Below are 15,570 nucleotides of genomic sequence, written 5' to 3'. Positions count from 1 at the left end.
ACAGGCAGCTCTCAAGTGCTGCCTCACACTGACCCTGACACCCATTCACTGAAGGACACCCAGTTCTGAAAACCAAGAAGGAAGATTTGCTTCCCTGGGAGGAAAACTTAACCTTTAGTGCAACAACAGAGAGAAATCACCCCACAGCTGTGACTCACACAGAGCCACCTTCCTTTACCTCAGTGCAAACCTGACCGTGCCTCGAGTGCTGAGCCTCCACCACCCCAAGCATCCCATTTCAAGCATTCCAGCCCACAAAGAGATTTATTAACCAAATAATAATTTATTGACCACCTGGATGAGGCAAGGGAGGTGCTCAGGGGCAGCCATGCACACCCACAGGCCTGGGTCTGCCAGGACAGCTCATGGCACAACGTTCAGCATCAGCTCCCACAACCACAAGCAGTTCAATGATCTCCTCTGAAATATCAAAACAGTCACCATGGGACCTTGAAAATGGGAAGAACTGAAGCTTTCTTCTGAAAATGATCTTTTAAATCAGTGTATTGCAGGTATCTGCACATTTATTAATTTCAGGAAAAGAATCCTTAGTGGCAGATCAAAATGGAAAATGAGTTTACAATGTTCAAGTGCTGGCTCCAGCTGCACTGCCTTTGGACTAGGAGACACATGAGGGGAGCAGCTTGGGCCAAAGAAACACAAAAATTAAGCAAGGCACTAGGACAGAAAAGGACTTTGGGATTGCTGTGGCACCATTTCTAAAGGCTGCTGCTCCTAGACAACACATAGCAGGCATTATTTACTACACTCCTTGTAACTCCCAGAGAAGACAGCACAAAAGCTTCAAGTAAAAACAGCCTCTGAGTTAGATCATGAATATAAACTGATCTGACATTTTAAAAACGTTTATTTTTTCCTGTCAAGCACGCCTGACATGTTTTGTATGTCTCACTTCTTTTAAAAACTGTCTACTGCAAGACTTCTTTCCACTGAAAACAACAAATTAAAGTACTTAGTAAGTCTACAGCCATCTAAAAAAGGCATGAATTGTACAAGAAACAGATCCCTTATTACAAATTGTTCTCCCACATATGCCTGTGTCCTAAAGCCATAAATCTTCATTATATTGCTGCTGCAACTGTTTGCTTTATCTTCTACAGGCAGCAACTGTCAAATATGCAGTACATGCTGACAGATTTGCAATTTTGAGCTACTTAATTAACTACTCAGCTCCTGTGAATACTCTGTCATGGCAAATGGTAAGCAGTGAGAAAGTACAACACACAGATTTCTTCTCAGCTGAAGTTTTAAAATAAATTCTTAATCTGAAAGAAAATTATCTCAGTTCTAGCAAAATCCTGGCCATCTGGAGCCTCATTTATTACTTAATAAGAAAGCTAACAAGCCAAGTAAGATGGGTCCCCAAGCATTTTCCTGCTCTGGAACTGCTTGGTAACAAACTTTGGGTTTTTTCATTTTCTTGAGTAACTTATGAATGCATATAAAACGTCATGGAATGCTGAAGAATTTTCAAGGTAGAAGCTTTGGGTGTTATATATGTTTCTAACAGCTATTTTGGCTGTGAAGAACAATCTGAGAATTAGCTTTTGGGAGGTTTATATAGCAGAAAAACACCCAAACCCCAAAGCTGCTCATATGCTAAAATTCCCCTTGAGCTCCCAAGTGAGTGAGCTGTCTGAAGGTGCTCCTCTGTAGGCATGTGAGAAACTGCCCAATCACAAACTGAGCTCCTTATTGTGTGAAACCAAACCAGGCCCTTAAAAATGTCAACATGTAGTTTTTATGTAATTTTATTTGTCAACCATGGAAAGAAAAAAGGAAAATAAGAGTATACACAAGTCAAATACACAGATAACAGACTAGAAACAAGACAAGTATCATAAGATCCAAAAATAAATTTAAAATATCACCAAGTAATCTCATGAAAAAAATACCTTCTCACCCCTCCATTACAGGTTTAGTAGATTAAAATGATGCCACTTCAGAGCAAAGGCACCACAGGACCCCTTTCCCTCATGCCTGCCAGGTGCAGCACAGAGCAGCTCACCAGAAGAGCTGTCCTGTACCTGACCCTGGGGACAAAGGGATTTAACTGCCACCCTCATGAGGACAATCCCTGCCCACAGCACCCAGGGCACTGCCTGGAGCCTGCTCTGCCTGATGTCACCTGCACAGGGTGGGGATTTCAAAGGATTGTGTCCAACACCTCTTGGCAGTTTCATTTCAAAGGAAAAGTTCAATGAAGCAATTAACACCAGAAGGACAATGTCAGAACTATCACACACTCATCAATCCTTCTAGTACCACATGAAAACCCCTCCAGATTTAAGAAGCAAACAAGTTCACTATGCTGATTTCTGAGGACTTTTAAGGCAACATAATGCTTCAATTAAAGCACATGAACTTTAAATTTTCTTATTTATTTTTAATTAGAAAGTCACTTCAATTACACAAATCTTCATTGTTTCAAATTGATATCAACAACCTGAGTCCTGATCCTGAGAACATTCGAGTGGCATCCCTCTCATACACTGTTGACTTGTGCAAGTATTTGCAAGACTCAGCCCTAAAGTCACTGCACAATTTATAGCTACATTCCTCATTTGTGAACAAACTCAACCTCTGAAGTCAGTAACACATTGTTCTGTCATGTGCCACCATATTCTCTCAACTTCAGCAAAAACACATTTACATATGTGAATCCATAGACAGGTGTGAAGCCAGGAAGAAGCAAGGAAGAGAAAGCACAGCAACCTGGAACCAAGCAAGGAAAGGGACCACTGTACAATGGGGATGTTATCCTCAAGATAAATACTAACACTGAACACTGAGGCTGTTTTCTACAGAATTATTTCCATGAATCTTGACCATGTTTGCAGCACCTCACACACAAGGATCCAGAGGTACCCATTAATAAGGTGAGGAAGGAGGAAACCTCTTCCATGTCAGTGAGGTCAGGGTATCACCTTAAATACGATGTCTGGGTGGAGGTGAGCAGGAGATTGCACTAAAGATCACTCTTGCTCACTTCTTGGAGAAAGGGAGCAGCTCTTTCAAAGCAAATGCTTCTGAGGACAAAAAAAACCAATACTACCCAGTTGTAGCAGTAAATGCAGCCTTTCATGGCCAAAAAGTAGCCTGAGTTTTCCAAGAACACTGTTATTAATATCCATGTTCTTTAAGCATGTGCCAATGGACCTGCTTTGAACACTGCCCAAGAGGTAGCACAGACTGCAGCAGGACAAAGATTTCTCTGTGCTCTCCTAGGTCATCATAGTCAATTACACAGGCAAAGACTGCACCTGAGTTGCAAAAGAAGCAGTTTGGTATCTTCTGAATTTTTCTCTGAAAGACCCCTTGTTGCCTTGAAACAAAGCCTAGAAAAGCAGGGAGCATACGTACATTACTTGGAGACACTTCTATTGATATTAAACTAGGCAGAGGATTAATAAAATTACATTCAAGACACATACACCAGAAAAATGCACAACGGACAAAAAGTAAACTGTTTGTTACACTATGACATACAGAAGTTGTTTGTAAATTCTCAGGAAGAATCGAGGAGCAAACATCTCTCGTTTAGTTTGTTAATCATAAACACAACAGGTAAGGAACAATTTCACTGAAAACTTTTTTGTATTTCTGTGTCCTGTAAGTCAAGACGAGCAGGTTGCAATGACATCAGCAGGCCATTACTCTGAAATTCATAAAAATTGTGTATCATCAGAAAGTTTGGAATTAACAGCCCCAAGATATTAAAACATAGTTATTATAAGAGATTCCAATCAAAGGTGTAAGTAACTGGAAAAAAAAATCAGTATCTGTAGTTAAACCAGCCATTTTAAGAACCTAGCCATGCTCATTTTTCAGGCACAGCTATTGAAAAACCCTCCCTTAATTGAAGGTCTGCTGTTGCTGCTTCCTAAAACAGTTTTCAGACTAAAACCCCTTTGTAGAAACACGGCCTAAGGACAGTGAGTGGGGAACAACTGATGGCACACCTGGATTGCCACTAAAGCACAGGCTGCCTGGGCAGGGCTGGAGAGCAGAAAAGTTCTCTTGTATTCATTGTAATGCCCCCATAAAGACCTTGGGAAATGGAAAGAAAATGAATTCCTTGTGCTCCAGCTGTTTTGAGGTATTTGTACAAGCTCAGGGTTCTTGGAAATGGGTGCCATTTCAGGGGAGTTCAGTTTTCAGGTACTGGAGCACTCCAGTCCTGCAAGCAGCCAGCTGTTCTTGTGATCAAGTGACATCACTCACACAGCACAACACCCTCCACAGTAACTTCAGCTTTTCTTCAGTTTCCATGGTTTACATCCCATGGCCACCATGGAAACAAGTCCAGTGTGTCAGCATCCTTCCTTTGCTTTCTGCTCCCTCTCCTCATCACGTAAAAGGAGACAGCCAAAAACAAGTACCAGGTCAGGATTTATACTTCAAAATGCAATTTCTAAGAAAAGCTGAAACTCAAGTTTCTTATGTAGACTACCTCATTCCTTGGAATGTTTTGGGTAATGCTCTATAAGAAAATGACCACATGCAACTGAGGAAATATTAGTTTCATCACAGGTTTCTATCTTTAAGTAAAATCTCCTCTGCAATTACTATGAAACAGACACAACTTGAAATAATTTAAAAAAGAGTGTGAAGTTACAGGTGGGGGCAGAAGATAAATGACTGAATTTTAGTAGATGTGACTTGCAACCAGAGTTTCAGTCAAACCATTGCCCTGGTTTCACCACAGCTGTATTGCTTGAATAAGCAGCTGCCTTCTCTGCAGCAGTGCCTGCAAGGTGCTGCTCTGGAGGCCACAGGTGTCACACTCTCACCATGCCCTGCCAGGATCCTCTGGCCAGGCCCCAGCAAGCCCAGTGTGGGATCAGGAGAGCCCCATCAGCCCCCTCCTCCTGCTGCCCCTGGCAGAGGGGGCTCTGGGGGGCTCTGGGGGCAGCACTGCCCAGCTGAGCACGGGGAGAGCCTTCACAGCTGCCCCTGATCCGAGGGAAGGGCAGCAGCCCATGGACAGCAGGAGCCACTGCCCCAGGGCCTGATCCCACCCCTGTGTGAGGAACAGCCCTGGGAGCTCAGCCCTGGCACACAGGTCTGGAACTCACTGCAACAGGCAAGGCAAGAACTTCAACTGCTCACAAGTGGGGCTCTATGGAGTTTATTGCTCAAAGCACTTTATAATCCTTCAATGAGATGTGCTATGAAGTGCAAAGTACTATTGTAAAGTCAAACTAAGATTCTTTTTCTTTTTTTAAAATACCTAGGAATTTCTCAGCATTTCCCTAATAAATCAGTTCTTTATAAAAATAAATACTGGGAGGACAAAAGGGACAGTTCCCCCACAATTTTAGTAAACAAATTTCATTTTTCCATGCTAAAATCTCTATTATCTTTCCAAAAAATATCAAAACACTTAAGAGAAATTGAGGGTGCATCAGAGCAGCTTACAACTCATCTTCTTTATTGCCACAGCTAATGTATCACCAGAGCTTCTAAATTTCACAGGTTTTTCTGAAAGGCCATAGTATCAGAAACAGCATTTGGCAAAGACTTTGTGAAGAACAGTTTTCTAATAGTAAGGAATGACCCTTATGATAAATTTAAGGGAAAAATACTTGGATTTTTTTAATCTTTGATATTTTTCAACTTAAATCAGGTACTGGCCACATTTTGTCCCTCCCATTTCTACTGTATTTCCAGTTTCATGTACTTAGGCCAATAACATGTTCCAAAGGCTGGTGTACAACATCTTTATATACACTACAAATTCAGATTACCAGACTGCAGTCAGACATTGAATGTATAAATAACTTTGCAAACTATTTACAGGTTTTAAACTAATCAGGTTTCAAACAACCAACACTCTTAAGGCAAATTCATTTGTATGACTGGCTGTCTGGCCTCTCAGCATTTCTCTCCCCTCCCCAATTCCCCTAAAATGATAAGCAAATAGGAACTTGAATTACCCCCTGCCCCTGTATTGACAGAATTTCTTGTATGAAGAGATGATCTAACTACTTAGGAGCTTTCCTCAAAACAAGGAAAAATGCATAGAAATGCATTTCTGTGTCAAGAAAATCATTAAGCTGCATACCAAGGAGTGGAAGTCCTACCGTCTTATAACAACACAACTTTTGTATGCACATGACAAATGGCTTTGGGAATTTGGAGAAAGCATCAGTTTAAAGCTGCACAACCCTTTTTAGAACTATGCATTTATAAACTCACTAGAGATAAGATCTGAAGAGCTCAAAGGGATTTTCTCTTAGGGGTGACACTGTGCAATACAAATGCTGCATGAAGCACACGTTGAACTATGTCAGAATTTTTCTCTTACACCATATTGCTGTGCAAGATACTATTCACCACTCAGGGGTTCTGCACACCTTGCCAATCCTTACATTGGAATAAGAATTGGCCACTTCAAATAGTATCTTTTTGTTACAACATTGTGTTCCTAAGTGCAATCACAGTGCAATCCCTTTTGTCAATGCACGACTGAAGCAACCAAGCATATTCTGGTGAAGTACACAGGATTCACATACCAAACGTGCTCAGTGCCTTCCTGCAAGTCCCAACCATCACTTTGTTCTTAGTATTTTTCAATGCCCTGATCAGGTCTTTGTTTGGAAGTAATTAGCTACTGTGGTTTGAAGGATTTTGGAACAAAGCAGAGACTTTATACTGAATGCAGAGGTCATCTCCAACAGAGACAAAAGGTGGCAAATTATCGATTGGCTTTGTATTTAGAAGCATCCCTTGGTTCACTGCTGGGATTGCTCCAGTCATCTGCTTCAGGGGTGGTCTTGTAGTGCCGCCATGCTGACTTATTAAAAACAGGAAGTCTTTCAAATGATTCACTTGAAAGGGCCTGTGGAAAAACAAAAGCAAGGTTAGGCATCCCTGGAGATACACAGCAAGGTGGTACTCTGGGAGTTCTACAGTTACAACTTCTGCACCCAGCAAGTGTCACAGTGTTACACGTCACAGCATGACTTGGAAAATACTTGAGCTGTGACTATCAGCTCTAGCTATACTCAAAGTCCCAGTCAAAGTTAAAAGAAAATAATAGCATTGAAAAATACTTCCCTTCTTTCCAGGGAGTGGCGTCTACAGAGATGGCAAGAAATAGATTTTTGGTCAGAAACATTTTAGTGAGATTTGTCACTGCCATAAAGCAGAGAGCCACTCCAACACTTCCCCTCTGCCAGCACACTGACCTGCTCAGTGCCCTGGGCCACCTTTTTCCTCTGAGAAAGGCCAGACAGTTTTCCTACACACACACATGCAGAGGATCAAACCCATCAGAAGCAGAGGAGTCCACAACTCACTTGCTATATTCAGCAGGGCACAGTGACAGTGCAAAGCCAACAACCTACACACCTATACACTCTGTTCTTTTAAACTCCCTGATGGAATTCAAGCAGTGTCAACCTTTAGTCCCTGAGCAGCCTGGGCTGTCTCAAAAAATGCCAACAGGATCAATACAGTCTATTGCATCAAGAACTGCATGGAAAAGAACATATTTACTACTCAGGAGCTGGCCAATAGCCTTGTCATTTCTATTGTGACAAAACTTAGGATCAAAAAGCATTAACTAAAATGATCTCTTATCAAAGTTCTTGGAAGATTCACTACTTATGACAGATTAACAAAATGCAACAATCCAACACAGGGACTGAAAAAAAGCAAACTATCTAGTGTTAGTGCCAGGTTTCTATATATAATCTTGGGGTTTAGGATTTTATGTAACTGACTCAGGTAAAAGTGTCAAAGATAGCAAAAAGAAATTTGAAAACAAGCTGAAGAGTGAAGAGAACCTGCTACAAACAATCTGCACTGCATTACTAGTTTAAAAAACGGTGAAATTCATACCTTCAAATAAATAACAGCATCTGTACCCACGCCCTCCATTGAGTAGAGTTTAAGGTCACCTTGAAAGTACCTCGCATACAGACGGGAAATTGGCAATCCATAGCCAAACCCAGCCTGCAAAAACAAGAGAACAAATTCAAAACATGATGAAAAGTTCAAAAAAATGCAAAATATCTCTGCAATAATTTACAAAAGAGAGGATATCTAAATATTAGATTTGTATCAAACTCTTTTTGAAGCTTTCCTTTATTTCTCAGCTCATATTTTAAGTCCATATTCAGCCTTTTGAGCAAACTCTCTCTCCTGTGCATTAATTTTTGGTGCAAAAAGGGCTGAGTCCTTTGCTAGAAGCCCCTTGTCCATTTGCACTTTCTCAGAGGCAGGCAGGTACCAGACATGCTGCCAGCAACCAGCAAAGCAAGCCAATGCTCTGCACAGCTTCCTCACTGTGAGGACCACTGCTGTAGTATTGTATTCTTCCTTTGGAAAAAAATCAGAGTTCTGACATAGATTTTTTTCTCCCCCAAGCCTGCAATTGTTCTCTCAAATGTCTCCAGACTTAGGAGAACACACAAGAAAGCCAGAGACAACTCCTGTTGTCACACTATTAAGTGACTGCTGATGCCCCAGAGATCAGCAGAGTCCTGCAGAGGAACACACAGACTGACAGAAGGCAAATTATCCTCTCTGTTTAACAAAGATCAGGATTCCACAGCACTGAGTGGTCTCCTCAGGACTGAGATGCAGTACAGTCCACACAATTTTCAAAGCATAATGGACTTGATGGGTCAAAAGTTTAGATTTTAAATTGACAAAACCAATATTCATAACCATGCCTGCAACAAGATCAATCACATGGCACCTCTTCCAACCCTCCCTTGTCAGAAAAGCTCTAAGAAAACCCTCCAAGTCTCTCTCACTGGAGCCAGGGAGTAAGATTTTGCTGTGTGCTGAGAACCACAGTGGCTGGTTATGCACCCAAATCTCATCCGAATTTTTCAGGACTATCCAGTGCAATAAAGAAACTATTCCAAGCATTTGGGAAAAAATCCCCCAACATATAAAAGGCAAGGTAGTATGGGTGGACTATGAGAAAAAATAAATACTTGAAGCTTTCAGAAAACCAGAAAATTCATTCCACAATAATATTTCTACAAAAGCAACCTGATAGAAAGTGACAAACATGCTCTGAATTTTATAAACAAAGGCCTAAAATTATACCAAAAAGAGAATGCTAAGGAGAAGGATTTGCAAGCATTATGTACAGCTAATATGTGTATCACTTTATAGGAAATCCCTTGAGGGAAAAGTGAACATTAAAGAACTTGTACTACAGTGTCCATCACAAATTCTCTTGCTGTCATCTACTACAATATCTTTAGGTCATTTTCCCCTTGTTTTTACAGAATTCTAAATTTAATATTAAATTGGTTTACAGTTGCTCACTTAATTCTTCTGGACAAAATGAGACACTGAAATGCCAAATATGCCCTTTTCCCACTGCCTGTCATAGCTATTAGTGTCCCTTAACACAGTTGAAACAGTTGTTTAGCTGCACTTTTCCCAACACCATGTTTTAAGTTTCCCAAAGAGAAATTTCATCTCCCACTAGAGACACATGCATCACTTTCAAACAGCTGGCCTTGAAATTTCAGAGATTTCTTTCTTAACCTCTAAAAAATTTATTTGGCTGCCTTAGAAAGAACTAAAAAAAATAAAAGCTGATTCGTCCTCTGGAGACTGGACAATAAATATATTACAGAAATTATAAAGCACAGCAGCCAAAAGGCAACTTGTGGACAGTCCATACCCCAAAGATCAGCTCAAGTAAAGGGCAGCATCAAACAATACTGAAAACATTTTATACTTGCCTCACTCCAGAACTTCCCCTCCTTAAAAGCCCATTCTGTTTGTCTCCTGTTCCTTTATGCCCTGTGCTAGCCCACATCACTATTTCACACAGCCCTCTCAAACATTTCCTGTCAGCTCTCTGTGCACTGCCTTCAGGGTGCTGTCCAAACCAGGTAACTTCAAGAATTTGAGATAAGAGACCCCAGATGGGTACCTTGTTAAATCCTGGCCTTGCCAAGGGTCTACTTTGCAAGAGAATTAACAAGAGGCGTTTACTACATAGATCTGTGCTTGACCTAGGGGACAGAACAGTCTGTGAAGGCACACCTGCCTTGGGAAAGGAAAACTCCTTAGAGCAAATTTATCATTAAATGTTATGGTATGCATTAAACAAAAAGCAAGTTATTACATTTCTGTGTTACTAGCATTGACAGATTTTAATTAAAACTAATTTAAGCCACATTTCTCCTACTATAAACAAATGCTGTCAGAGAGAGAACCATTAAATTCCCTAAGAAAACTCACTATCATTAAACATGACCATGTGTTTAATCTGTACTCTGTGCAGTGCAGATGAACCTCAAACCCGCTAGAATCTGAAGGCTGCCATGGTAACAACGTTTCTCAGCAGGATTTAAACAACATTTGCAATGACAGGGAGCAAAAAATTTTCCCCAATCAAAAGAAGGATACCTCTCTTCCACTGCCCAATTCCATGAATGTTTCATAAACTAGACAGGGGATCATATAACAGGAGAAATGTTAGAACAGAAAAATATGTCTGCTTACACTTCACCCCAGCTTAGCTTAGAGTATTACCTAAGTCAAAGATGACACATTTCCAGCCTTCTGCAGCACTATAATTCTTTAGTGGTTTGGTCTTTGTCACTAAAGAGACTCCTTCTGCATGGACATCAAAGAGGATTTATGTGGAACCTTTCTGCGGAAGGATTTTTATTTCCAGACTGACATACAAAGCACTGCATAGTTGTTTTTATAACTGGATCTGGGCAATAACACATAACATGTCAAACTTCACTGCTAAGTCCTTGTTCCTGTCAGTGGCAAGAATTGGCACAGACCCAGAGTTTATGACATGTTTCTTTCTGCACATACATATAAATAACAGAGCTGAACAGCTTTTCTCAACTCTCAGTCTTGTGCAGGCATTGGTCAGACTCACAGGCAAAAGCTGCCAGACTCACAAGAGAGGGGGATCCTCTGTAGGTTTGACTACAGTGGCACAGACTGGGAAAGGAAAATAAAACCTGAAAATGGGATACAGAAGAATACCAAAGATAAATGCCACAGAATCAAAGTAAGCAGTTTTGAAGATGAGGAAGTAAATATAGCAATGCATTGCTAAAGATGCACTGAAAAAAAGAAAAAAGAATTGTGTCAGGTATAAGATGAACACATTTTACAATCAGAGCTACAAAGGAAGAGACAATTTAATAGTGAATACAACTGGTAATCAAGGTGTAAGTTTATCCTGAGAATGAGTTTCAGGAAATCCTTGCAGACTGATAGGGTAAATTGCTGATCAAAAGTGAGACAGAACAAAGGCAGATTATGCATCAAGAGAGATTCTACCATTTGTGACAAAGAAAAAAGCTAATATTTGAATTAAGGCCTGTTGCCTCTCACCACATTTAAGAAGATTTTCTATGAAAAAGCAGAAGTTTGAAACCTGAGACTGAGATGTGCTGCAGAGGTAGGAGCTGTGAAGGATCAGTACCAAGTCAGTGCAGACACAGGACTGGGTTTCACACCTCCCACAGTGCAAAGGGGCAAACCCAGTGCAGTGCACTGCCATGCCACAATGGGTACCCACTGTGGCCAAGGCAGCACCATAAACACCTTCTGCTCATAAGCTCAGAGGAACTTTATTACCTCTGAGTCACTCTGAACTGATTTTGCCCTCAGTTTACTGTTAAATATTTTATGTCCAAAATAGTCCCGTGGACAAGAGGGAACAGCCCCAAGCTGTGCCAGGGATGTTCAGGTTGGACATCAGGAAGAATTTCTTCACTGAAGGGATTGTCAAGAATTGAAACTGGCTGGCAAGGGAGGTACTGGAGTCAGTCACCATCCCTGGAAGTATTAGGAAACAACTGGACATGGCACTTGGTGCTGTGGCTAAATTCACATGGTGGTGCCTGGTCAAAGGTTGGACTCGATCCTGAGAGGTCACTTCCATTCTTAATGATCTTAATAATCATTCTTAATGATTCCATACCCTGCCCCATTATCCATCTGAAGGCACTTGAAGCACAGAAAAATCAGCAGGGGAGAAAAAACCCAACTAATTAGGAACATGCTAGATGAGAATGCTCCTAAGCAAGGAAAGGAAATTTCTTAGAGAATCAACTCCTCAACAGGCTTGGAGAGAAAGGATTGCATCAGCAGCCACAGACATGAGAAGAGGCAAAATACAGTACCTCTATTAATCCACTTACTGAAACCAGTCAAGTGGAACAGCAGCTTTACAATTTTTATCACAATGAGCCAACATGCAATTTAATAAAACAATTTAGAAATAGTATTTTAATATTTTTTAAATCATGCTTGCTAGAAGGATCTACACACTCACCACTGAAATCATTTCCCTGCCTAAAAGAAACTATGGGGAAGTATTTTTACATTTGAAATATGGCCTTGGTGCATATGAGAAAGGAGTATCACAGAAGATATTTCCAATTAAATAGGAATATACCAAATATGTTCATATACCATATGCAGGATTTGGAATTTTTTTTATGTGTTTAAGTCCATAACTTCAACAAAAATGATCTTCAAGCTTCAGTATAAGCTTGTGCATTGCCAGAAGGTGCTTCTCAAGTGCTGAGCAGTGTGGCCCAGCTTTTTAATCAATTTATGATAGGGAACTTAGATTAAGAGTAATTTATACATCAAAGAGGAAGTCATTAGGTCATTCACCTGCTCAGTAATATAGCACTAATGATCCTGCCCATTAACCTGTGAAAACACTGTGCTTGTGCAGATTTTTAATGCTTGTTTCCAAGAATGTAATATCAAGACAAAGCAAAGTAATTTTCTATTCCATAGACTAAGTGATGATAACAGAATTCATTTTCTCCTGTTCTACCTGGAAAGATTTGCTAATGATAAAGCATTTCCTTCCTCAATGGAAAACCTGATCCAGCAGACTGCAGCAAAGGCCAATCAGAGTATTGTAAAGGGACATTTAAATACATATTGCTGTACTGTAAAATCAGAGTATTGCAAAGGGACATTTAAATACATATTGCAATTGCTTACCAAAGGCACAGCCCTCGAGGGCTCCAGACTGGGCCTGGGTGCTGTTGAGTACATGTAGTTAAACAATCTGTCTATTTTTCTTAGAGGTACACCTCCACCTTTGTCACTTATCTGAGGAATGAAAATTGAAGAGTTTTAAACATTAGGTTCTGAAAAAAATCCACAAAACATCAAGAAAGCATTATCTAAATTACTTTAGAAATTAACTAGAGGAGCAGTTAGGAACTTTGGGGCTGTCTGGTTTGGAGAAAAGCAGGCTGGGAGTGACCTTGCCATTGTCTACAGCTTCCTGAGGAGGGGAACTGGCAGGGAGGTGCTGATCCCATCTCCCTGGATCCAGTGATGGGACATGTGGGAACAGTTCAAAGCTGCAATCAGGGGCGGTTTAGAGTGGACATCAGGAAGCATTTCTGTTTGGGAAAGGCAGTGAAAAAGCAGAACAGATTTCCTGGAGAGATGGCCAATGGCCCAGGTCTGTCAGTGACCACGATGCACTTGACACTGCCCCTAAGAAATGTGCTTTGGCTACTGGTGAGCCCTGAAGTGGTCAGGCAGTTGGACAAGATGCTCCTTGTAGGTCCCTCCCAACTGAAAACATTCTGTTCTCATGAATATGAAGCAGATGATACAATAATGAATTTGCTTTTTCAAATTAAAAGTCATTCTACTCTAAACCTAGCAGGTTTGCAATGTGTATTGTTTATAGGCATTTACCTTAATAGACAGATCTTCTTTCCCCAAAGTGACTAAGGTTTTGATCGATGGATAGGCTTCTTTCTTACCTTCATGCAATTCCACTGTGGCTCTCATTGAATTCTGAAGATAAAAGAAAACACAGTCTCTTTGATTCCAACTTTAACATATAAGGTTTTTCTGACAGGTTAGAACTTGAACTTATTTAGTAGCATCTACTCTGTCCTACAGTTGTGTAGAAGATAGAAAAGCCTGTATTTAACACAAATTCAATGAATTGCCCAGTTAAATTTTTACATTACAACTTATTATACATACCTTTTATTTATTTGATAAAGTCAGAAAAAAGAAAGCAAGACTTTTTTTTTTTTTTTGGTCCTGTGTGAAATCAAGTAAATATATCCACAGGATGAGAACATCCTCACCTCCATCATCACCACACCAACAGTGACATTCACCACAGAAGGCTAGTTTTGATTTTCTCAGCCTGGGTCATGTGCAAATTACCATCTGTCAATCTGACTTCATGTTAAGAGTTTCCAGTGCCAGTCTCAGTTCTTACAGCTACAACTTACTGGCTTCAGCCTGTTTCACAACTTGGACCAAAAACATACTCACGTGTACTGTACAAATTCTCATCTGTTGTGCTCCAAAACTAATGTTACAAATGACAAAATGGGAGAAGACTTCAATGAACAGAGTTTACAAATTTCAGAAATCAAACCCCAAAAAACAGTACTTGGAAGAAGTTTCTGGCCAAATACAAGTTTTCCTCTCGATTTCTGGTGCTCAGCTGCACCACCTAGAGACCTCCTCTCTTCTTTCAAATGATATAGCAGCTCTCACATGTTCCATTTGCACTCTTGTTCCAATTATTCAGAAAACATAAAACCAGAACAAAGCATGTCACCTACACTATATAAAGATACAGGGCCTGTTTTCACAATAAAGACAGTGATCCTAACCTCAAATAGGTTGGGATCACTGATCCTAGTCCTCAAATATGCAATAAAGAAGCAAGCTCATAAAAATTGCAATGTTATGAATATTCCATCACTGCAAACCCAGACTGTCATGAGTGTTCTAAGTTAATCAAAAAAGCTACAAAAGCACAACAGGAGAAGTGGGAAACCAGGCAGTTTTTAAGTACACAGGGTCATAAGAGAGAGGTTTAAGTCTGGCTTTTAAACAACTGAACAGTGTTTGAAACTTAAGAATAAGTTTAAAAAAGGAAAACTGAAATAATACTTAAGAGCTGTAACTGAAAGGAATCACAATTTCAACAGTAACAGGGTCACAACCCCCCCCCCCCAAATATTAGCAAGTGCAACCTACCTTGAATAATTCAAATAACATATGAAACAAATGAGAAGGTACATAGACTACTTGAATAGGCTTGTTTGGAGCTTTAGCTAAAAAAAAAGAGAAATAAAAACATCAAATAATGTTTCTTCAGAACAGTATTTTGTAGCATTGCTGTTTACCAGAATAACACAAACATGTAGGCACAGACAAGTATGTAAGCATGTTCTACTTTTCCCAGGGCAAAATTAGTTCCATGAAGTAAAACCATAAATTTTAGTCACTGCTATCACCTGAAAGAACACATTATTATTATGATCTTCAAATCCATCCAGTCAGCAGACCTTGTTTATATACAAAACTTCACTAAGCAATAGTTGGTTTCCTACAACAATGTACACTAACCAAGAAAACATTCCTACTTAAGTAGGAAACTTTCACATGCTCACATACTATTTAAGCACAATATTTGCTGCACAGAAAGATTCGTAAAGAAAAACCCACTGTTTGAATATTTTAAAATCAACTACATGTTTTCCCTTCATTAAAACACACAAAATAAAAGTATTCACA

General features: G+C 40.1%; 1 protein-coding gene across 1 annotated transcript in view; it reads right to left on the bottom strand.

The window, feature by feature from the left end:
• Positions 1-1,756: 1,756 nt before the first annotated feature.
• Positions 1,757-15,570, bottom strand: part of PDK3 (pyruvate dehydrogenase kinase 3) — a 53,045-nt gene continuing 39,231 nt past the window's right edge. The window contains exons 7-11 of the mRNA XM_059465891.1: positions 15,031-15,107; positions 13,717-13,818; positions 13,003-13,113; positions 7,870-7,983; positions 1,757-6,865 (exon numbers count right to left, since the gene is read on the bottom strand). Coding sequence (XP_059321874.1) covers positions 6,722-6,865; positions 7,870-7,983; positions 13,003-13,113; positions 13,717-13,818; positions 15,031-15,107 — 548 coding nt within the window. The 3' untranslated portion in view covers positions 1,757-6,721. The remainder of the gene's footprint in view (positions 6,866-7,869; positions 7,984-13,002; positions 13,114-13,716; positions 13,819-15,030; positions 15,108-15,570) is intronic.

Source organism: Ammospiza nelsoni, chromosome 2 (genome assembly GCF_027579445.1).
Source record: "Ammospiza nelsoni isolate bAmmNel1 chromosome 2, bAmmNel1.pri, whole genome shotgun sequence".
NCBI lineage: Eukaryota > Metazoa > Chordata > Aves > Passeriformes > Passerellidae > Ammospiza > Ammospiza nelsoni.
This window is presented reverse-complemented; position numbering and strand designations above follow the sequence as displayed.